This window comes from Gasterosteus aculeatus, chromosome 2, assembly GCF_964276395.1.
Source record: "Gasterosteus aculeatus chromosome 2, fGasAcu3.hap1.1, whole genome shotgun sequence".
NCBI lineage: Eukaryota > Metazoa > Chordata > Actinopteri > Perciformes > Gasterosteidae > Gasterosteus > Gasterosteus aculeatus.
The window spans coordinates 12,240,466-12,263,973 of NC_135689.1; the positions used below are offsets into that span (position 1 = coordinate 12,240,466).

Here is a 23,508-nt window from a genome sequence, read left to right on the forward strand (position 1 = left end):
CAGGCGGCAGCTATGGCGGCGGACGTCTTTGTGTGTGTGTCTGTGTGTGTGTGGGTCAGGAGGAAAGGGAAGCAGGCTTGCCGGGTCGTCTCCGCGCCGTAGTGGGCCGTTAATTAAATCTGAGGGACAGACAGGAGGCCTGCCTCCCTCCTTCTCTCCTTCCCTCCCTCCCTCATTTGCTCTCTCACTCCCCAGCCGCTGGCTATACGGGGGGAGGGAGGGGGAGAGCAGGGGCGCCGACGCTGAGAGTCTGGCTGCCTGTGGAGACTGTAAACCGTGGCTCTGCGGTCAGACTGGAGACTCAAACGGGCAGATAAGGTGTTTTTGGGCCGCCGCTCTCTCCCCCCGCCCCCCTCCCCCCCGCCCCTCCGCTCCCTGCTCTCAGACTCCCGGAGGCAGTTACAGCTGGTCGGTGTGTGTGTGTGGTTGTAGCATTAGTTTGGGGCCTGAGCACATTTCTGTGTGTGCACCTTTCCATGTGTGGTTTTAAATGCCTGGTTTTAGATGTTTGCTCGCGTGTGAATCTGCAGCGCAGCGTGTTTGTGCAAGATCTGCTTTTTCAAACGGACTGAGAGTGAGGATCGCTCGTGAGATATTACCAGCTACTTACTCGATTAGCAATGTAAGGCAATTCTAAGTAAAAGTAAACACGCCGGGATTTCTACGGTTGTTAGCTCTGTCATACACAATCAAAAGCAAGATTTGAGAATATTTCTTAAATAATATTATAATAGATAATATTATTAGAAATGTAATTCCACTGCCATAACAAAATGCTTTTTCAGGTTTATTTATTGTTTTGTTCCTAAACACAATGCTAATGCTCCTGTCAAAAGACAAAATTCACAGGCGCCCAAATAAAGTGCTGAATAAATATTGAAAATACGAGTTTCTTCTTTTCAGAGCACAGAAGAGAAGTTAAAATACAGAACGTAATTTTCTTTGTTTGTTTCTTCCCTTTATTTGATACGTAACATAATTCTTTTATGGTACCTTTGGAATAAAAAAGAAAAATAATTGTAGGTAACACCAAATTACTCAATTTCCATCCCAAAAAATATTTTTCCTTCCTTTTCCTATATTTTCTTTGTATGTAAGCACGTTCAGTTTTGACAAACTCAAAAGGGGCTCGTGCTGCACAAATTTTAATCCCCTACAAACGTTACATTTTCAAAGTAACTATCAGAACTTTGGAAAACAAAACAATGATGCTGGAAATCATTTTTTCTTTAATCATCAGACCTTTACAGGAAATACGTACTGCTGCACCTGACCAAGGCCTATAGGGCGACAACAATAAAACCTTCTCTAAATAGCCAGTAGGTTTTAACTATCTGCTTTCAAAGGGGGACATTTATTTATATGACAATGTACTATATTTTCACTTTACGGTCACTCGTACTTTAGTCAGTTGACACAAATCTTTCTCCATGATTCTCTTTCTCCTTCTATATTTGTGTTCTTCTCTCCTCCTCTTTTGACTACTCTCTCCCTGTTGAAAAGACGTAGAACACGACAAACAGTGGATCAGTGTTACTGAGTGTGCACATTTGCACGTGTTGGAGGTGGCACATCCTCTCCTCAGCGTGAGCAGAAGCGCCTCTCTCCCCATCCACCACCCCCATTCCTCCCCCATCCTCCCCTCACTCTTCCCAGCTGCATCGGCCTGTAAGCCAATCAATGGCAGGGCTTTCAGGGCCGGCGGAGGCCCCGCCGCACGGAAGGGGGGGGGGGGGGGATCAATAAGTTATTAGCACCATTCTGTCAGCTGTAATGTGGAGATTGATCGGGGGGCTGCGGCTGGCGGCCCACCCTGCGTCCCCGCCTGTCACCCCCGCCCACCCCCACCGCCCCATCCCCACAGCCCCCCTCACCGGCCTGATAAAGATGACAGATTAACGGAGTAAGAGAGGAATTAAGGAGTCTGGCTGTCGGAGCTGTCGCCGCCCTGCATGGGATGGAGGGTGCAGAGGAAGACGACTAAAGTTTGAGGGAGGAGAGGAAATCCGAGAGTGAAGAGGAATGCTCGCGTGATGGTTCGCCCCGGTGGTGTCACATGAAAGACGGGGATTTAAGTCCCGCGGCTTCCTCTTTTCTCTATCCGCCCTTCTGTTTTCATCCCTCTGTTCGCCAAGTAGGAGGAACTGCAAATAGGGAGGAGGTTAACTAGCAACGGGGAACTAAGGGAAAGGCTAGAATACCGGGTGGTTGAAAAGGAGTCAACTCCATAACCATTAGTTCTCCAGCAGTATTAACAAGCAGGTGGTAGGTAAATGCCCGGGGTGGCAAACTTGACTAGTAAAAGTGTTAGCATAGACGCTAGCAGAGCTCAGGGTTCGGCGTCAAAAGGGAGCGGCGGTGCTCTAAGATCCCCATTTAATTGGCTTTAAAAGCTTTCCGCCCTCAAATGTCTGGCCCTCGGGCGCTCAGGAGACGAAGTGTCTTGAGTGAGGTCGGCTCATGAGACGCCTCAAGTGTATGCGTTTGATCATGAGAGGGTATGTGTGTGTATGTGGTGTGTTTGGGGGTTTAACTAATGGGATTCTCGCTTTCTTTGTTAATATCCCAGCAAAAAGACGGATGCCGTATTTTTTTGAGTTATTTTTTTTTAAAGAAAAGCAGTAGACGGGATTTGAAAATGAGAAGAAAAACAGAATGAGATGTAAAGGTTCTGACAGAAAAAGTAGATATACATTCAATAGGCGTGTGTATGTCCATTAGCGTCCCGCCTTCCCTGCACTGTCTCCTTAAGATGGTATATAGGGAGTGGATCTCCTCAGGACCTGAGAGGCAACATCAAACACTGGATCATTAGTGAAGCTCACTCTCTCCCTTTCTTGTGTGCTCGCTCGCCCTCTCATCAACACTGGGGTTCCTTCAGCAGCCAAACAAAATCCTAGGAGTCCCGTCTACATGTCTCTCTGCCTCGCTGTCCCGTCCTTGCCGATCCGTGTCTTGTCATAGTGAAGAAATAGCATGGGTTTGGGTGATAGGTTAGGGGTTAAAGGTCAGACTTCACTCCTCTGTCGATGACTGTCCGGGTGTTGCTAAGGTAGCAAGTAGACAGGAGTGGACACATGACAAAAACTGCCAACTCAGTGTGTTTACATGATGGTATAATTGGAATCTTTGCTTAGTCGGACTATGCTATCTTTCGGGGCAAGTGCTATTATCCCAATATACATGGCAGTGAATAAATTGAATCGTTGGCCGAAAGCAAAGACGCAAAGTCCAGTTCCTTATCCGATTCACCGTTACATGCCGCAATAGTCAAACTATCAACTGGTTCGGATGGAGTTATCCAGGGGTGTTAGTCGGATCGTAGTCGGACCGCACATAGTCGGACAAAGGTGTTTACATGAAACGGATAATTTGATTTCAGTCCGACTAAGCCAGTTATTGGAATCCATGTAACCACGCTGAATGTTTGATTGGGTATTGTAACAAAATTACCATATAAAAAAAAACAAAGGCTGTGTTCATTGTTTCTGTGCACTGTTTACACATGCTGTGCAAATGGTGAAAAATTGCTTTGTTGAAAAAGAGACTGAAAGAGACAGGATTTGTTCTCCGTGAGGGAGGGGGCAGTTGGGAGGGGGGGGGGGGGGGTCCTTATAAATACACACTGAGAAGTGAGAGAGAAAGTGTGAAAAAAGAGAAGGGAAGCAGTTGCTGCTGCGGCTTGGCCGTCTGTGTGGAGGAAGAAACCAATTCGGAGAAAAAAAAAAAAGTATCAGATTGAAAAAGAGAGCGCAATGACAAACAGCCTTTTCCTTCCTTCCGGCACTGCATGCAATGTGTTCTGCATCCCCTCTCTCCCTGATTAGGCCCGTATTGATTCGAGGTGTGTATGGGGGGGGGGGGGGGGTAGGAGGTGAGGCGATCGGGTGGGAGGGAAGAGAGGGATGAGAGGGGAGGAGGAGACGGCGGCGGCGGCAGTAGGGGGTGCCGTAATTGTACACTAGATGCTCCTCTTTGGCGGCAGGGGAGGAGGTAGGGGGAGGTGGGGGGTGGGGGTTGGGGGAAATGGGAGGAGGGAGAGAACTCCTAATGGGAGGAGGTTTCAAGCACACCAAGAGGGAGAGACAAAGAAATGAGAAATGAGGCAAGACGATCAGAAGTGTGTTTGTGAGGGGAGGGCAGCAACAGGAGAAAAGGGAGTATCTGTTGTGGAGGTAGAAAACCCCCCAAATAACACACGCTGCAGACGTGATGTAGGCTGAGAGTGATTTCTCAAGCAGCTGAGAGGCTCTCGCGCACTTAAGTCCAGTCAGACGGAGCTTTTTGTGCTAACATCTGGAAAAAGGGGAAGTGCCGAGAGGAGAGCGGCAGAATAGTGATAACACTTTAAGACGAGACGTTGAGGAGAAACAGAGAGACGGAGCCCTTCTTCAAACAGACGCACCCACGTGAATGAATGAGGCGGATCTGTCATCCACGGCGGTGCCGGCCCCCCCCCCCCTCACACCTGACCGAGCAAGCAAATCTCCAGACGCCAGTGGCATCCTTTACCTGCTCCCTTTCTCTCCGTCACGTTTCTCCCTCGTCTTTTGCTCTGTTTCACTCACTCACACGAGGAGGCATAGAGCGGAGCTTCAATGTCGAGCTTTTCCTTTGGTCATTTCACTTACTGCTCTTTCTCTCATTGTGTAGATGACCTTCTAGGAAAGAGAAGAAGCTTCTCCCCCAACAGTAGCAGCGAGTGTCCCTCTGACAGCAAGAAGTCGCGTAGCGTATCCCCCAAAGGTAAGACCATGCACGGTGTTTGTGACTTTACACGTGTGCTTTAATGAAAGTTCTGTGACAGAAAAGGGAAAATTGTGGGAAATGCGGACAGGACTGCTGGGTTAAAGATAAAGGATGGAAGCTACAGAGTGGAGAGGGAGACATGCAAGTTTTTACCTGCTGATCTTTGACTACTACATTCTGCTGCCACACCAACAGCCCTTCAAAAGGATCATTTGTGCTGCTGAAACAATGAGAAATGACAATAAAAACGCTGAAAATTTTCTGCAACTCACAATTCCTCTGGTCACTCAACAGGCCTGTGTGACTACATCAGCAGTGAAAGCAGAAAATAGTTCCAATGACAACCAATATTTTAACAAGAAAACATATTCTACAGGGTGGGGAAAGGCCTAGGGTAACTCCAAACACCGAACACACTAATATAGTATTTAAATGTTACAATAGGTTAGACAATGGCCCCTGTTGATGGAATATACTTTTTGCTATAAAATAGTTTGTTGTCTTTTCATCGGCTCTCTATATATGACATGGGAACAACATAAAGACATACGTTAGCAGGACAGTTCCCCGCTGTTGCGCTGCGATCCGGTCGCCATCCTCTATTATTCATATTTCCCTCATGCGGCGAGAAACCAGGCGCCCAGCGAGGAGCCGGCACAGCCGTCCCTCTGGGCTCCTGCGGAAGACTTCCTGACTGATGCATTATACAGCAGGCAAAACCGCGAAACCAAGGGCAGCTCACCGCACATCCAGCCTCATCTCCGGAGACAACGGAACAACGTTTACACACAAAGACACACACTCCCCAGAAGCACGTGTAAGCTTCACAAAAAAAAACAGTAACGTTATTTTATTTTGGTTAAATTCCGTGTAAAAATGAGATGGGTGATGGTAATTCTGTAAGTGCATATTTAAGTGTGCAGCCTAAGCCTGGAGTTAACCTTTGCCCCCTGAGTGACCTTTGACCAACATCAGCCCGCCCGTCTGTGGACTCTTTATCTGAGTAGGGGAGCACTCATTCCCGGCCATTATGGTCATATTTAGTTTCAACTCAGCTTCTGAAAGATGCATGGCTTCCTCTTAAGGCAAATGGGGCTTGTGTGTTGTGCTCCTTTGCCTGCATGGTTTGGTTTTGGGCTTTTAAAGAAAATAGCTGAATATGCCTTACATATCTCCTCAATTTTCTATATATTTAGGTAAGGGCTACTGAGGAAGTGTGTGTGTGTGCGCATTCTGCTGTCCAGAGAAGCTGTCCAAGTTTGACGACAGACACTATCCTTTAATGACTAATAGAGAGAGAGAGAATTGGATGCCGCTGTGTAAATGGTGTCTGTTTTTCTTTCTGTTGCAAAATCGCTACCCCATGCTGTGTTTAGAGAGCGAGAAAACTTCAGACAGTCACAGACTAGGTGTGTGTGTGCACACACGCATACACTTCAGGACCTTGGGTGAATTAGCTGAAGCTTGGCAGTGGAGACGGAGATGCTTGCGTGCCTGCCTTCTCCGCCGCCACCACCTCCAACCCACCTCCACGCCTTAGCGCCACTCCTGCTCGCCTGCCCGGGGCCAGGCTCAGGTTTCAATAAGAGGGAGGGTGGTAAAAATAACCCCTGCGTTCCTCTGCTTCTCCCTCCTCCTCATCCTATTTCTCCCTCCTCTAAGTCCCAAAACACCTCCTCATTGCCCCCACCACCCATACCTTAGATCATGTTACTATTGACAGAGAGAGGGAGGTCAGGGAGAGAGATTAAGTATGGGGACCGATCGCTGGATAGATACCATACACCGCATGAACACAGATATGATGGAAGAAGCAGGGCCTTTTATGTATTCTGCGTTAGGAAATAGTCAAAATACAGAAGATCCCAACTTAACGCCTTTCACAGCAACATTAATGTTGTTCTGTGCTTTCTGGTGAGTTCGTCCTGGGGTCAGGCGCCGACCATTAACAATGCATGGTTGCATGTGCACAGCTTCATCCAAAGGACTTTCCAGTCCATCAAGGCCGTCTTTGCTTCCTTCCTAGTGAATAATCTGTGTACAAGCACTGGCAGATTGAAGTATTAATAAAATGCCAGATAGAAATTGTATAAAATTCAGGTATATGAGGTTTACAATGGCAATTAGTGCATTTTGAATTTAAGAAATTCTTAAGTTACCAAATGTTCATCCTTCCTCCAAATCGCGAAGCCGTAGTTCTCAGAATGACTCAAAGGAAATTCTGGTGTTTAAATAAAAACTCTTGTAAGTGGAGTCAGGTCTCCAGCGGGTGTGTCTGCAATGACCAAACGATATTGTGTGATTAAATGAAAACAACCCACAATTCTCCAACCTTTAAACACACCACTCAAAATCAAACTGCAAGGAAAGCAGGGAATCCACTCAAAGTTGTCATACACGTTATATCCGATCTTGCAAAAACAAAATCAAACTCACCAAGCTGCATTCATTCACATTCAAAATTATGCAAAGTGCGGCAGCAGAATGCACGTTTAGCTGTGGACAGACACCGGTGTGTCACCGATAGCATCATCCCACTCAGCAAACTGGTAAATGAGCCGCAGTCTGTGAGCTCATTCAGACGAAAGTTAGACTCCTAGACTAGTGTTCTGTGTACTTCTTCAGCCTTCTTTTGGGGGTAAACTGAGACATATAGTGTGCAGGGGTGAACAGCAGTGTTCATTTCAGTGATGTCACGCAATGGGATTTTGGGTATTGAACTTAAATTGAGCAAATGAGTGACCTCTGGCCTTTGTCTGAAACTACGTAGTTTCACGTCAGCATCTGTCCCCTGATAATGTGGATATCGACAGCCGTTGATCGAAGTGTCCCTCCTCTCCTCAGAGACCTCCCGGAGCCCGGTGGTGGAGGCAGGCAGCAGCCACGGCCACATGAGCCCCGAGGAGCACTACAGGCGCATGATGTCAGCGCTCAGCGAGCAAGGGTCCTTTGAGGAGCAGCAGCAACGGCTCTACCAGCTGGCGAGCAGCATGGGTCTGCCTGGCCCCGGTCAGTCCACGGGCTCCGTGTTCGTAGGTGTGTGTACATGTCATCATCCTCACTGCCATTACGCAGGCTTTCAAAAACCTCTTGTCATTTTGTTACACCTCGGCGTATGTACGCGCTGGATTCAGAATCGTGGTTTAACTGATGAAAGATCTAGAGGTATTTTTCCTTTCACTCTTTTTCAAACTTTGAAATAACTCCAGTTAGTTTGAAGCATCTTGCGATTGAGTTCAAGCAAAAAGCGTTTCCTGTTGAAGCACTTCTGTAAAAACTTCTCTTCCGTCACCTGTCACCGAGTCGCTGTGATGCTCCGTGTTCAGGGGAACACGCTAAGGTGTGTGCCACGCCGCTGCCGTTGTAAAACCCCGCCCACGGAAACTGCTGACATTTCTATTTGCGCTGCTTGCCCACTCTGTGTCAGAATGTCACCCTCTGTGATTTCTGACTGCCCTGGCCCTCCGTTGTTAACGGCACCCACAAGGCTACGCAGGCATCAACGCTGCGATTGATGTAGGAGCTCTCATTGGCCGTCTGCCAACCCCTTTAAATCTCCCAAACCCCCGGAAACCAGCAGTGTGTCCCAGTTTTTCTCAATTTCAACAGTCACATTAAGGTTTCTAGTTTCAGCTAAAGAGCAATGTAGTTTGATTGGGGGGGAAAAGAAAATGAGAAAATTGGCCTTGTTTGAATTTGATAAGTTTGCCTAATGTTCATTTTCTGTGCCTGCCATTAAGATGAGCTCTTATGAGCTTGCAATAGCATAATTCCAATTGATGCCCCGGCCGAATTGTTGCTGATATTTAATTGCCGGCTGCAAATCTACGGGGCGAAGCCTTTGCGCGCCTTAATTGCCATTTCCCTGTATCTTCGAGGGTTAGTGGGTAGATGCAGTGTATTGTGGGGTCTTTATGGCCCAGGGTGCAGTCTAATCACTGGCTTCCATTCCCAGAAAACTTGTATGAGAAAGACGCAATATCGACACAGTCAATTCCTTTCTTCACTTCCACATTCCCAAGTATATAAGTTTATGTATACTAATGGTGGTCAGGTCACTCACTTCAATTTAAAGTCATTTAAAACACAACTTCATGTTAAGATGTGTGCGTTTACATTTGCTGTTGTGTTTCTGCCTGACAGCCGTGCCTTCTAGCGCCACTTCCTCTGCTGCTTACAAGTTTATGTAGAAAACGCAGTATATCACTACTTTGACTACCTTCCGCCAATTAACAGTTGGAACTTGTTAAGGAAGCAACCCTCTCCGACGCAAACAATCCAGGAGGTGGGACAGATGGACGGCTGTTTTGTCTCTTGAGAGGATGACGCAAATCACTTCAGCAAGAGCCCCTTAACGTTGACCTGGTCTCTCTGATGGGGCCCTGTAACCCCCTCCTGCCCCCCTCTTGGGCCCCCCAACACCACCACCTCTCCGACACGTCTCCATCTCCACCATTGCTTTCATGCCCTCTCCCCTCATCCTCCTTCTCCTTACCCCCACCTCCAACCTTCCCTTTAGCCTTGGTCCCCGCAGAGCATCCTTTCATGTGTTTGAAGTGTCGGGTACAGAAAATTAGTGTGTGTGCATGAAAGAGGCAGGGGTGAGGAGGAGGTCTGTCTTCATGGGTGTGGATGAATGCGCTGGTGTTGTTTGAGAGGTCCTCTCTGCACCTGATGGGCAAAAGAAGAGTAGGTAAGGGGAGTGGGGGGGCTGAAATTGGGGTTGGGGTGGAGAGTTGGCGGGATGATGGCCGGGAGGCCTTTCCCTCCATCTTCATATGATGAAAGGAGAGTGAGAAGAGAAAAAGAGAGGTGGGGGTAGATATCCAGATGAAAGTGAAGGGAGGGGTGAGATGGAAGGGTGTTTCTCTTTCGTGTTCTGTAGTTTATGTCTTTATCATCATGCCAAAGAGCCTAAAACTCCAGCATTTGACTGGTCAACGTCCTGGCGGTTAAAGATGTTCAGTACGACAAACTTATTAACAAACACATATTCACTGCTCGTTTTTAGCCCACGATATTGGAGTTTTTAGCGGATGGATTTCGGTCTTTGTGTACCGGCCAGTCAGCCAAATCCATCACGAGGCCGGCCAAGCTGCATCAGTGTGGCCCTCCCATGCATTCTTGCGCCGAGAAAAACCCGGCTTAACCAGGAATGATGGCGGGGAGAAAAATGGGATGGCACAAAAGAGGGATAAGCGGAATGGGTCCGAATGGTAAACTGGGACCTCCCAAAATAACTTGTGCAACAAAATATATATGTGAATATGCGTCCTCAGTTAGGACTGCAATTTGCAGACGGAGGGACTCTCCTCATGTGTTCCTGCAGCTGCAACACAAGATTTTTGGAGGGGAAATTCTAAATCTACTACCGACTCTGTGTATACACACACACACACACACACACACACACACACACACACACGGTTAGAGCCCCAGGTGACCCTGCTCTTCTCAGTTCACATGAAAGAGAATTATAGAACGGGAGAGGGGGGGGGGGGGGGGGGTGGATAGAGAGAGAGAAATTTACAGGGTTGGAGTGAAGCTTTACAAACACATATTGGATAAAAAGAGAATGAAACAAGGTGAGATCGGGCAGAAATATATTCAAATTATCGAGATGAATTTGTATTTCGTTTGTTTTATCCAGCTCTGTCTGTTTATTGAATAAGCACTCAACCTGTGGACATAGTTGTATGAAATATACAAAGTCCGTTTTACAGACGCGACAGGAAGCGTTTAAAAGACATGGATGTTTCCAAGGCAGGGAGAGTCAAGAGAAATATGGTGTTGCGTTGCATTATGGAAATTGCCGGTGTTTTGGAGCTAACTAATTAAGGTCTGCAGCCTAAAGTTAGGGTTTCTTCCCTGTTTCCATGTTGGCTGCTGTATAGACAAGATATATTTGGCTTTGCAGCATCGATCTCTGCAATCCTTTATAAATCTGCTGCTTGGAAGTACTAAACTTTATGAAAGTGCATTACTAGACCACCGGAGTATCCCTCTAACTGACCCAGTCATACTAAAATAATTGGTGAGGTGGGATTGTGACCACAGGAAACTCTTAGAGGTCAGCTCCTCCACCCTGTCGCCCCTGCACCACATATGCAAGCGCACAACAGTGTGTGTTTGTGTGTGTGCGCTCTGGGGCTCCAGCTCCTCTCCGGTCCCTCCCTTATCTCTCCCAACCCCCCCTTACCCACACACAAACCACACACACACAGACACACACACACACACACTCTTGTCTGCCGCCAGCCGATTCCCCTGTGGCCTGGCGCAGCAAACAGATCGATACACCGGAGCTAGGCCGCATTAATATCTGTCGCTTCACCCCCCCTCCCCGGCGCCCACTCAACTGCCTCAGCGCGCACACACACACACACACAACCGCAGCCCCACGCACCGAGTCAGGCACTCACATGCAAGCACCTAAATCACACAGACGCACACAAACACACGTCACACCCGTACCGGCGGCGGAAATGGCCCCTAGCTCCCGAGGGATCTGTCTAATTAAAAAAGAGGGGGAGGCGGGGAGGCGGAGAGAGAGAGAGGATAGATAGATTGAGGCAAGGAGAGGGAGCAGAATGGATTTTTCTCTCATTAGAAGCCATGTCTCCTGGTGTGGCCTGGCCTGGCTGATAATGATGAGGCCTCTTCTCCATCGAGAGCGAGAGAGAAACGGGGTTGCTGGGGGAGGGAGAGAGGAAGGGAGAGAGAGGGATAGAGAGAGAAAGAGAGGGAGGGAGAGAAAGAGAGGGAGAGAAGGAGAGGCAAGGAAAGCGATGAAATGAGGCGAGTGGTAAAGGGCAGAGGGTGGAGAGAGGGGGCGGGCAGAGAAGGAGAAGGTGCGATGGTGACGGAGGTGTGGAGCGGTAAAACACTTTGCCCCCGATGTGTGAAGTCATTGTTGCTCGATTTTACAAAAACACACCTTTTCATTTTTCTGATTCCTCCCCTGTTTTTCCCCCCTCACAGTTGCGCCAAACTGGTCAGCTCAGTCCTAAATTGTGACAGATGGACTTGAGCGCAATGTGCTAATATCGTACGTCTCTGCCAAGATGTCTGTTTTAGTTTATCCTTGTCTGCTTTTATGTAACGCCTGTCGTACGTGTACATGGTAGCGGCCGAGGAAAATAGGTAGAGCAGGGTCTCCGAATAATGACAGTGTGTCACCAAGCTTCAAGTGGTTAGAAGAGCAGAAAATGTACTGAGCAAGTGCATTGTCCTTTTACCATATATATATATATATATATGGGGGAGGGGAGCAAACATACCTATAACGGTTTGATGCACATTTAACGTAAGCGTCTGACTTTTTAAAGTTTCAATCCAGACCTGAGTTTCTAGTTATACCTTTGCCCAGACGTGGCCAGCTGGATATTACATTTGTTTTTAACCTTCTTTCTCTGTCTCCCACTCAATTCCCCCCCTCTCCCCTCTTCACTCCTTCACTTTTTTCCTCTTTTCTCTGTTTGTTTCATTGTTCCGTATTCAGATATGCTACGTGCTCGCCAGGAGGCGCTGGCTGCAGCGGTCAGGAATCCAGGGGCCTTAGAAGCTCACCTGCCCTCCGCGGGCAGCTCCTCTTCGTCCAGCCAGAGACGCAAGCAGGGTCTGCCGCAGCATCGGGACGCACATTACACTGACAGGTGAGAAAGGAATGCAAACACACTCCCTTGCAAACTAAATGTCTACGTCAGGCCGGCCATATCTTGCTATTGAAACGCCAACCTTGCCCTGCTTGCAATATGAGCGTTATTCATCATTAATAAAGTCCAACAACCTCATCCTCCACACACACACATGCACACCCATGTGCTGCATTGGTTGCCCACGTTGATGTGAGCACACATAAATGTGGAAATCACAAAATGAAACAATGTTTTGGTCTTTCTGAATAAAAGTTTGTCGATGGGAGATAATAGAAGTTAATCGACTGCCAGCTTGCATCACCAAACGCTGTACTTTTCTCATTCTCGCTCCAAGCTTTCTCCGGAAGACCTGATCTCATGTTTGGCTTTTTCATTGTGCTGCGGTGCACGTGTGTGCGTGTGTGCGTGTGTGCGTGTGTGTGTGTGTGTGTGTGTGTGTGTGTGTGTGTGCGCGTGTGTGTGCGTGCGCAGTCTCCACATACATAGTTAAACTAAGGATTCCATAACCTTTCGGGCTACCACTATGGAGCTGCACGCCTGCAACCCCGGCTATCCCTCCCCCCTCTCCCCCCAGCGCTGGCCCCTGCGCCTCCCAAACAAAGCCGGGGGCAGCGGGAGTGGGCGGGTAATTGCTTGTCGATTATTTATGTGGCGCGGGGAGAGGCGGGGGATCGATAATGGGCCGGCGGTGCGGCAGCAGGGGAGGGAGGGTGTTTGTGTGTGTGAGACATGGAAGGGGGGTGGTGAGGGGTCGGGGCGGGGATATAAGCAGGAAGCAGAGGCGCTGTGTGGCGCAGCTCTGGGAGGCTGTGGGGGTGTGTATGTATATATATCAGTGTGTGTGTGTGTGTGTGTGTGTGTGTCAAGGCGAGAAGGGGGCGGGGGGGGGCTTATTTTCTGCATGTGTTGGTTCCATCTTTCAAACTGGCATCCTGCATGTATGCTCATCTATGCGAATTTTGGTTTGTTTGTGGCTGTCTGCTCGTGTGTGTGTGTGTGTGTGTGCGTGCATGTGAGAGAGGCCAGTAGTATGTGAACGTAGTCAGTGAGCCGTGGCTCCTCCCCGACACCACCGAGTAATTAGCCACACAGGGCCAGGCAGAGTTAGGTAGGCCTCGCCCTTCCTCCATCATCTATCTATACCTCAATCCCCTTACCTCCACCTGCCTCCTCTTCAACACTTTTTGTCTTTGATTGAACAAAAAAGGGGGATTAATGAGGAAAACGGTCAAGTGCCCTTTCCATCACTAGTCCAACCGTTGTCTAAATGAGAGAATGCAGGAAGAAGGGACACGTACAAAGGGTGATGCAAAACATTCATCTTTCAAAATAACAGCCCCTCATTAAGAAAATCTATTTCTCAGTTTGGTGTGGAACAACTCGTTGGCCTTAATAGTACCCAATCCAACACCTTTGGAGTGAATTGCATTACAAAATATGCGCCAGTCTTTATCACCCAACATCAGAGCCTGACCTCACTGATTCTCTTGTGACTGAATGGGAGCAAATCCCCGAAGCCAGGATTCAAAATCTTGTTGAAAACCTTCCCAGAAGAGTAAAGCCTGTTGTACAAGCATACTAATGCTATAGATTTATGTGAGTGTGATGTCCACATACCTTTGGCCATGTAGTGTACATGTTTAAATACTATTCACAACCTCTGTGAAATATACAGAACCTGCAAAAACCTGAACCATTAGCTAGAGACTTTATAGAGGAATGAGTGTGAAGTCAGGAGAAAATGGAATTTCAGCTAATTGGTGGAAAAAACAGAGATGCTTTTTAACTGTATTAAAAAGCATGCCTGAAAATAGGAGGAAACAAGAGAACACCCCCCCCCCCCCCCCCTTTCTAACTCTCTCCATGGCTCACCTTTCCATCGACCCCTCATCATTGATTATCCGGGGCCCATTAGGGCCCATTGTTAAAAACAAATCATTAGGGTTGCTCGATGGGCTTAAAGCCTGGCGCTCCATTTGTCTGGCCTTAAATGGCAACGCTCACCAAGCATCTGCGAGGCAAATAGGGGGAAGATGGAGAAAAATAAAGAGTGAGAGCGGAAGTGGAAAACATGGGAGCTTAAAATGGGGATGAAGAGAAGGAAGCAAAGCAGAAGAAGGGAGGAGATGGCGAGAGAACGAAGTGACGGAGAGCGCGAGAGAGAGGGAGAGAGAGATAAGGGGAGGGAAGGAGGGAGCGAGAGAACGAACGAACGAGCGTGGAGGGAGCCTCATCCATTTTAATGAGCTTCCTGTGTAAATGTGTTCCTGCGGCGAAGGAGCCGAGGGCGGCCGCGCGGCGCTCCTAATCCCCCCACGCTCCCGTCATTAAGGGCAGCCCTGTCTCACACGCACACGCGCACACACACACACACACACACACACACATGCGCAGACACACACATGCGCAGACACACATACACACTCACATTGCCTGGGCTTTTGCGGGACGGGACTGCTGTCGCCACTCTGACAGGTCGTCACACACCGGTGAATTCCCCAGGAGCCCCTGGCCCCACTGCAGGGAGGGAGGGGGAGAGAAAGAGAGAGGGAGGAAGCGAGAGAGAGAATTGAGAGATATCATTTTGCGTGGTGAGCCCACATGGCATTTTGCAATCTGCCTATTTTCATCTTTAGATATTTATATATCTCGGGCAAAAAACAACTGTTTTCGCCTCATCTCTTTGGTACCGTTTTGCCAACAAAATGCAGATAAAAAGAAAATCACACAGATGTAGACACACACGAGCACAACGACTAATGTCTGCCACTCTCTTAAAATTGCCTCCTATAAAACGAGGGAGAGACGGAGGAAGGGAGTGGAGGGGAGTGTCAGACACACGCTCTTTTCTCCCCTTCTCTCTCTCTTTCTCCCTCACTCCCCGTGATTAGGCCTAATTATGGTGGCGCAGACGCCTGGCAGCCCCAGTCATGCAGCTTTAATTGACCGTTATTCATCTGCGAGCTAACGCTAGGCAAGGGTAGGCGGTGCGTGGTGAGGGAAGAAAGGGAGGAAGTAACAGAAGGGGGGGGGGGGGGTGGGGGCTTGGCATGCGGGAGCCATGGTGAGGTGGATGGGAGTTTTTTTGGGCGCCTTAGCGTAGCACGGTGGCGCTGCGCGTCGCAGGGCTAATTGCTAGCCCCGGGGGATTAGGCCAGGTGATTACACACTGGGCGGTGTAATTACATAAGCAGCGGCGAGCGGGGGCCCCGGCTAGCGGCTCCGGGGTCACGCGCCGTGGCCCTCACCCAAGATTAATTGGAGCTGCCACTGGAGTGCGAGGCACCGCCGGAGAGAGCGGTTATACGATTAGCATTAACATTTCAACGGCGGAGGCGATCGATGAATGGTCCCCCCCCCCCCCCCCCCCCCCTCTCCCCTCGCCCTCCCTGCCCCCACCATTCTTGTATGCGTGCCCTCCCTCTTTGCAGTTCTTCTCTCTCTCTTTTTCCCTCCCCATTTAGTGAGGCGAGAGACATGCAGGCGCTGGCTAATTTGAACACAGTTGCAAAACAATATTTGCAGCATACGTCCCAGTCTTGGTTTAGATTTAGTTGTTTTCTTCAGCTTGTTCCCTCTCTGTGCTTTTATGCCGCGGCAGTCACACACAGCTCAGCTTTGATTGGTGTGATGGCGGCGGCTCAGGAGGAGAGCAGGAGGGAAAGGAGAAGAAAGAGCAGAGGTGTGGGCAGCTACAGTGAGCTCAGGAAAGGTCCTGGAAACAGAACACAGCTGTGGTTCAAGACATAGAGCAGACGTAGAGCATCATCTTTCACACATGACACTTCCAAAGGTTCAGGGTGCAGATGCCTCACTCCTCTGAAAGCTTTTCATCTTCTTTCTCAAAACCATGTTCCTGTACCCATGAAGATCTGCATGAAATTGAGAGAAACTGCGATAGGGAAATAATAATAGAAAGGATTACAGTGAATAAAGGGGATGAAGAATCTGGAAGGACGACGTAGAGAGGAGACAACGTTGGGCTAACAAAACGGATGAGATGAAGTCAGGAAGCGGGAAAGTGCATAGGGAGAGGGAAAGAAATAAAACAAGAGGTAGTAAGTAAGTAAACAAGACCGATTTTCAGAGGTCACAGAAAAATAGAGGGAACTGAAAACGATGGTTGAGAAAGAACAAGAGACGGGGAGCGGGGGAGCAAGGTGAGAGGCGCTTTCCCCCCTCAAGGAGAACAAAAGACGAAGCCAATAATGGAGAGTCCTTTTCAGAGGCCGAGGTTGCAGGACGCTCCATCTTTTCACCAGTTTCAATGCAACCCAGAGAGCGCGAGGGGGAGAGGGAGGGAACTGGAGAGGAGGGCGCAGAAAAGGGAGAGAAGAGAGGAGGGATGAGTGTTAATTAGAAGGTCCTTCAGCCCGTGGCCCCGGTCAAGACGCAGGGGCCGCCCCAGCTGTCGGAGCATGACACACTGGCATTGTGCATTCAGCCCTCATTATGTGTGTGGGTCTCAAGTGTGTGTGTGTGTGTGTGTGTGTGTGTGTGTGTGTTCCGTGTGCGTGTGCGTGAGGCGGCAGGGGAAGAAAAGGCTGCAGTCCAGGGTACAGCAATGGCCAGCGGCGCTTGCTGCGGCGTGACAAGACTGATGAGGCACCGGGGCGACGTGGGGGCCCCTGGAGCTCCGCTGATAAAAATACATTGCATACATTTGCGCGGCAGAATCCACACACACTTACAAAGAAGGGATTGAGACGTAGTCGACAACTGTTCTTGTTACGTAGAGAATCACACATCATGCATCGCTCCACGCTCAATGCTTTTGTCATCGCAAAGATTCCAGCGAGATTCAAACTGAATCTAACAATGTCTTTTATTATATTTTTGTCTACAGAGAAATGTCCCACCCTCCACCCTTACTGTCCCCACCAACTGCCCCCCACATCGCCTTAGGAGCTCACCTGCGGCCCCCTTTTCTGGGCATGCCCTCTGCTCTTTGCCAGGCCCCCGGTGAGTCCTCCATCATGCTAATGGGGATGCTTATACAAATAAACATGCATACTTTCACGTTTTCAATGATCTGATCATAAAATACGAACTATTACTTTTAAACTAGCACTAGCATTAAACAGACAAACGATCTAGAATAGTTTTATGAGTTCTTTATTTTAAACCTTTCTTCACATATATTTTTTTGCTGTTTCTATTCACAGGTTATGGTTTCCTCCAACCGGCCCAAGCTGAGCTCTTTGCTCGGCAACAGGAGATGCTGCGGAAGCAAAACCTGGCCAGGTGTGTTTGATTGAAAGCAACAGTATGTGACAATAGAGTAACTATGGCCACGGGTTAAATAATAAAGGCTCAAATCTACGTTTTACGTTTTCGTTGTAACATTAAGAAGCTTCATGGTGGCCCGTTTTCTTTGAGAGGGCAAACATTTTGGGACTGTGATACTTCAGGTCTTACACATTTGGCCTGTGCGTTAAAGTCCCTGTGTCCTTCATTGTCTTAGACTTGAGATGTCGGCGGAGCTGCTGAGACAGAAAGAGTTGGAAAGTCTCCACCAGAGACAGCAGCAGCAGCAGCGTCTTCTGGGCTCTGAGCCTTTGGGGGCTCTGCCTCCTGGCCTGCCCCCCGACCATCCGGCCCTGCGGAGCCTCCACGACATCCCAGAGGGCCACCCGCTCCGCGAGGAGCTGGTCCGCCGCTCTAATGCAATGATGGTGCTCCGCCATGGGGCCGCCACACCCCTCCTGTCCCTCAGCCACCACCAGCACCAACAGCCGGGACCGCCCTCCGGACCCAAAGACAACCAGGCGCACAGACCTGCCGCCGGCCCGGATGCCGAATTCAGGAAGGCCCCCCGCAGGGCCCCCCAGGCGCAGCACCATGCTGGGGATCACGCAGAAGGGAGGGAGGACCGAGGAAGGCTGGGGGACAGGGAGGCGCATGATGAGGAGATGAAGGACTCGGACAGTGACACGGAGACGTGTGAGGAGAGGCAGGACGGTGTCGCTGCCAAGCCGAGCAGTAAAGCCAGGCAGAGAGAGCGCGGCGTCATAGAGTCTGCTGGCACGGCGGTTTGTGACGCTGTCAAGGAGACCGGAGAGAGCTCAGGCAGACTGAGCGTCCCTTGTAGTTCAACGGGTACGGAGTCCCCCGGGCGCCACCTCTTCACGCCTGGACTGGGCAAGGGTGACGTCAAGTACCACCTGCCCCCTGGGTTCATGCCCCCCCTGCCTGCCCTTCATGCCCAGTCACTGCCCTTTGGATTCCCCTACGCCAACCCCTACTTTCACACAGGTGAGAGACTCCGTCACACACAGAAATCACCAATAAAACCCATTAATGTATTTGTGAGTGTCTCCCTGCTGGTGGCCTTGCATCTGCCCTCCGTGTGATCCAAATCACACCAGCAGTAGCACAACCACCACAAGTGGTGCAGATTACAGTCTTTAATTATAGTGAAAGTATAGTTTGTTGAAGATACTCCTTAAAAAGTCATGTTGAGTAAGTGAACAAAAGTCATAGTATAGTAACAAGTCATGGTATGTTATATATGGTCGCAAGTCACAATTCAAGCGTTGTCGTAGTTGAGCACGCCACCATGTTTTATAGTGTAGTTAGTATGTCATAAATATGTTATAGTAAGAATAAAAAATGCCAATTCAAAGATATAGTATGTCTTAAAAAAATCACAAAAATGTATACAATTAAAAAGGAAATAAGTCAAACTGAAGTATCCTATAAAATGTCAGTTCATCATAAACGTATAACATTCAATGAATAAGTCTGGTAGTATGACTAATAGTGTGCCTTAATAATAATAATAACAGGTCAGTATAAGAATCAGAATCATTCTTTGAGCTTTATTGAGTATTTGTTTTTGTGTATTTGCATGTCTCTTAATGTACTTACACAAATTAACAAATACGCGCTAGTAATAAAATATTGACTAATAAATAAGAATAGAGAGAACTGTAACTCCAGTGTGTAGCCAGCAAAAATAACAACAGTAAATAAAATACAACAAAAAAGTTCTACGTACAAGGCAAGTTTTCTGTAAAGATAAAAAGTCAATCTTATTAAGTTAAGTAATGGATACACATGAACTAGGTGATTATGGACAGCATGTATATGTAAACATGTCTATATATTGAAATAGTTTATGGTTTATATTGAGGTCGTGGCGGCACCATTGATCCGATCTGAGGTTCTGGCGGTGCGTTGTCGTCGGGCTCGGTCCTGTTTGTGGGCCGATCAGCACACACTGATCTCTGTGCACAGAACAGACTGCAGACCTGCAGTGTAGAATTGTCCACTGCTTCTTAGGCAGGTTCCCCTTTTTCAGTTTGCTCAGCAAGTAAATCATCTGCGTGGTCTTTTTATGATGGAAGTCCACTTCAAGTGCAGGGAGATTTTTGAAAAAAGAAATTCCAATAAATTGTTATAGTTCTGTATGTCTTAAAAAGTCATAGTATAACATGACAATTACTAATATAATATGCAATATTATATTATATACAAAATAATAGCTTTGTATGTCATAAGTCATGGAACGGAATCCCATTTCTGTCATGAAATGCCATAAAAATGCAATACAAATGTTAAAGCAAAAATCCTAGAAGAAACTTCACTTGTACTTTAAAAAGTGATAGTATGGTGTTGAAACCTTATCAATATAATCATAGATAGATAGATTGATACTTTATTGATCCCTCAAGAGGGAAATTTTGGGGGGGACCTTAAACTCACGGCTGAATCCTCGCTACTGGATTAAATTCTGAGTTGCTGCCCTGTTCCTGCACTACTCCTCCCACTTTCCTACTGTTATATAATAATGATGATATGAGCTGTGTTTATATAGCACCTATATAGCGACACAAATTAAGAAATGAAGAGATTCCCTCAAGTTTTAGACATGTGTCTTGTCTGTTGTCACAAACTATTATACAATTATTCTTTTTTTAAAGGTCACCTTGACCATTGACCATCTCAGCAGTTCATGCTGAAGTCCAAGTGGATGTTTGGACCAAAATGAAATTCCTCCTACAGTAATTGCTGTCATGGAGGCATATACATATTTTGAGATGCATTTTTATTTTGTTTAAGTCCTGTTCTGCGTCACAAAGAAATGCTCCGTGATGATCCTCCGTCTTAATAGCCGCTTTGTACCCGGTTATATTGACACATCATTTTCACCCACTGCTGCTTCCAGGCTCTGTAGGAGGTCTTTTCATGGATGGGGAGGAATCAACCACAGCAAACCCTGTGGAGGATATCAGCAAGTGGAGTGTGGAGGACGTGTGTGGCTTCATAAGCAGCCTGGCTGGATGTGCAGAATACACACAGGTGAGGAAAGAGGACGGAGCGAGAGAGAGGAGGGGACGGAGGCCGCGGGCAGGCTGACTTCTAATCTCAGAGCAGTGACCAAGATATCATTCGTGCTGCAAACATTCTGGAGTCCTTTCAACGGCATCTCGTTGAGTTGAGCCACAGAACAGTTAGTTCCAGCGTCATTGTGAATGTGTGCGGATGCTCGAATGGCCGTGTTGTTGTTCCCGATAGAAGCCATGTCTGTGGGCTTTGTGTGACGGCGGCGGAGAGCCTTACATTGCTCATATTGTTCCAAAACGTTTCAGAATGAGAAAAATAAATCAATAGTTGTTAAATTAGTTGTTAAATTTGGAAAAAAATCTTTCTTGTTGAAAACATGAATCTTTGTTTTCAGATAACATTTATCTTACACTGACATATAACACAACACCCCACACACACTCAAAATGGGTGCATAACATTTTGGAACAGAGGTTGCGTGAATGGGTCTGCAGCTTGCGCGTCCTGTGTGTGTGTGTGTGTGTGTGTGTGTGTGTATATGTCGGGGCTCTGGCTGAAGCGGCTGTCTCTCCGCCAGGTGTTTCGGGAGCAGGCCATTGATGGAGAGACATTACCGCTGCTCACTGAGGAGCACCTGCTCAACACCATGGGACTAAAGCTGGGGCCTGCCCTCAAGATCCGCTCACAGGTACACACACCACGGACCTGCGTGTGGACTTGCGCGTGTGTGTGTGTGTGTCTGAATGTGTGTTTCTGTCCGTAGGCCCAAGTCAAACTGCCAGTGTAGCATAGATGGTTCCAGCCCCATTCTGCGGCCTCTCTTCTCTCTCTCCGTGTTTGAAATACAGCGTTAGTCGAGAACACAATACCCAACGGGCCACACTGACAGTCGTATGGTCTCCTCTCGTCTCCTCAGGTGGCGCGGCGCGTTGGCCGGCTTTTCTACATGACTGGATTCCCGCTGGCGTTCCCGTTTCCGCCTTCTGCCGCGCTGCGCCCCCCGGAACGCGATCGGGACCCCCTGACAACGCCATCTGACGCACTCCTGCCTCTCTCGCTGTCCCTGCCCCACAGACCCACTTCAACCAGCAGCAGTTCCTCCCCCTACAGCGGCCCCACCCCAGGGTGCTCCTCCCCCAAGCGGGAAAATGGTAACTGCTCCACGGTAGCCGGAAGATACGAGACCAAAACTCCATCGTAGAAAAGGACAGGCCGGGATGAGGAACCCAACCCACCGATGTTGACTCCCGGGGCCCTTTTGGACAGACTTTCCCCATTCCGGGACCTTAATGCTGGAATTCAGGGGCAAATATCGGACTGGAATAAAAGACGTATCCAGCGAAAACCGCTTAATAGTTCCTCTGCATTGGTTGTAGCCAAGCAGAATCTCAACAAACTGGGCTGGAAGGGAGTTACGTGAAGCGACAGAGGGGAAAAAAGGGAACGAACACAAAAATAGAGGATGAGGAGACAGCTGGTCACAGACAGCCTGCCAAAAAAAAAAAAAAGAAAAGGAGCGATGGCCTGCCACAAATGTGAAATTCTTGCAAGTCAGACGCTAGCGAATACTCTTCCTTCCTTCCTGGGCTGGAGGAAGCCCTGCTCACTCACTCTTTCTTCTCTGACTGCTCTCGCCACGAGCCCCGAAGAATCCGGGAATTAAAGAGAGACGTCCTCCCCTTCTTGTCATCTTCCTATTTTCCCCCCAGCTTGTTTCCCGAGGCCCAACAGCAGCATATGCTGAGCGCCAACAGATCCGAACAGCTCCCTCGTATCACTGCAACTATGCATTCCACTGTCCCGATACCAAAGATGACTGGATATGTGGAATTGGAAAAATGTTTCACGTGTCTTCATTTTTTTTTGTTTTGTTTTTTGCATTGATGGTCACACAGGGAAAGGCTAGTGCCTCACATGAGGTGGCACGGGAAGTTACTGGCATAGTGGAGAAGCCTTAATGGTGGCTATGGTGTTCGGCTTACGTCATTGTATGCTCGCATTGACTACTGTGGGAGGTAGAAAACATGCAAAATTGTACAGAATCATTAAGATGAAAATATCCTGAAGGTTACATACGTGGTACTTTTTTCTTTTTTTTACATAGTTGCACGAATAAGGTTTTCTTTAATGGAGAAAAATGTGACTTGGTGGTATTTTTGTTCATACTTTTGTTCTGCCATTAAAAAAAAAAGTAAGGCTCGCTCCGATTTTGAATGCTACTTCAGCATATAAATATGAGGAAAAATATTTATAGGACTTTTGATGTAGTAGATAAAGCAGATTATGACATGTATTATAATTAGCCCTCAAGATGGATTCCAAAGAAACTTTAACTTTGTTTTCTCTTGGTTGCAGGGAAAAGAAAGGCACAAAGCTCTTATTGCAAATGTTTGGAATTTGTTATGGAATTTTTTTTTTTTTTTACTACGCAAGCAATTAATTAAAAATGGTCTAGATTTCCCTTCTAAAGTTTTGTCTTCATCCTATTTTTCTATTTACCACAGGTAAAATAAATCCTAAACCAAGTTCTCTCTCTCGTTGTTTGTGGGTCTGAGTCAGACAACGTATATACGCTTTTTCCTCCTCCGGTGTTTGCGGTTCTTCTGTAAAAACATGCAAGAGGGAGGATGTGGTCTCCTGAAGCGCGTGTGAAGGGGAGGCGGTCCATGGGGTGGAGGGTCCCGGTTCTGGTCAACACCAGCTGTCAAGGGTGTGAGGTTCAGCCACAGGCCACGGCCTCTTTTGCCAGAGGGGGTAAACCTGACCCCACTCACTTACCTTCCACGTTCAAAGAGCTTCAGCCGAAGCAGTA

General features: G+C 48.0%; 1 protein-coding gene across 5 annotated transcripts in view; it reads left to right on the forward strand.

Annotated features, from left to right (window-relative positions):
• The window catches only part of samd11 (sterile alpha motif domain containing 11), a 44,104-nt gene extending 20,882 nt beyond the window's left edge, over positions 1–23,222 (forward strand). Inside the window, exons 5-13 of one of the 5 annotated variants that reach the window (XM_040192214.2) lie at positions 4,654–4,746; positions 7,594–7,785; positions 12,251–12,404; positions 17,254–17,369; positions 17,573–17,651; positions 17,872–18,662; positions 20,578–20,711; positions 21,274–21,384; positions 21,613–23,222. In XM_040192214.2, coding sequence (XP_040048148.1) covers positions 4,654–4,746; positions 7,594–7,785; positions 12,251–12,404; positions 17,254–17,369; positions 17,573–17,651; positions 17,872–18,662; positions 20,578–20,711; positions 21,274–21,384; positions 21,613–21,897 — 1,955 coding nt within the window. In that variant the 3' untranslated portion in view covers positions 21,898–23,222. The remainder of the gene's footprint in view (positions 1–4,653; positions 4,747–7,593; positions 7,786–12,250; positions 12,405–17,253; positions 17,370–17,572; positions 17,652–17,871; positions 18,663–20,577; positions 20,712–21,273; positions 21,385–21,612) is intronic. The other 4 variants (XM_078093086.1, XM_040192215.2, XM_040192216.2 and 1 more) reach the window with 4 other exon arrangements.
• Positions 23,223–23,508: the final 286 nt, after the last annotated feature.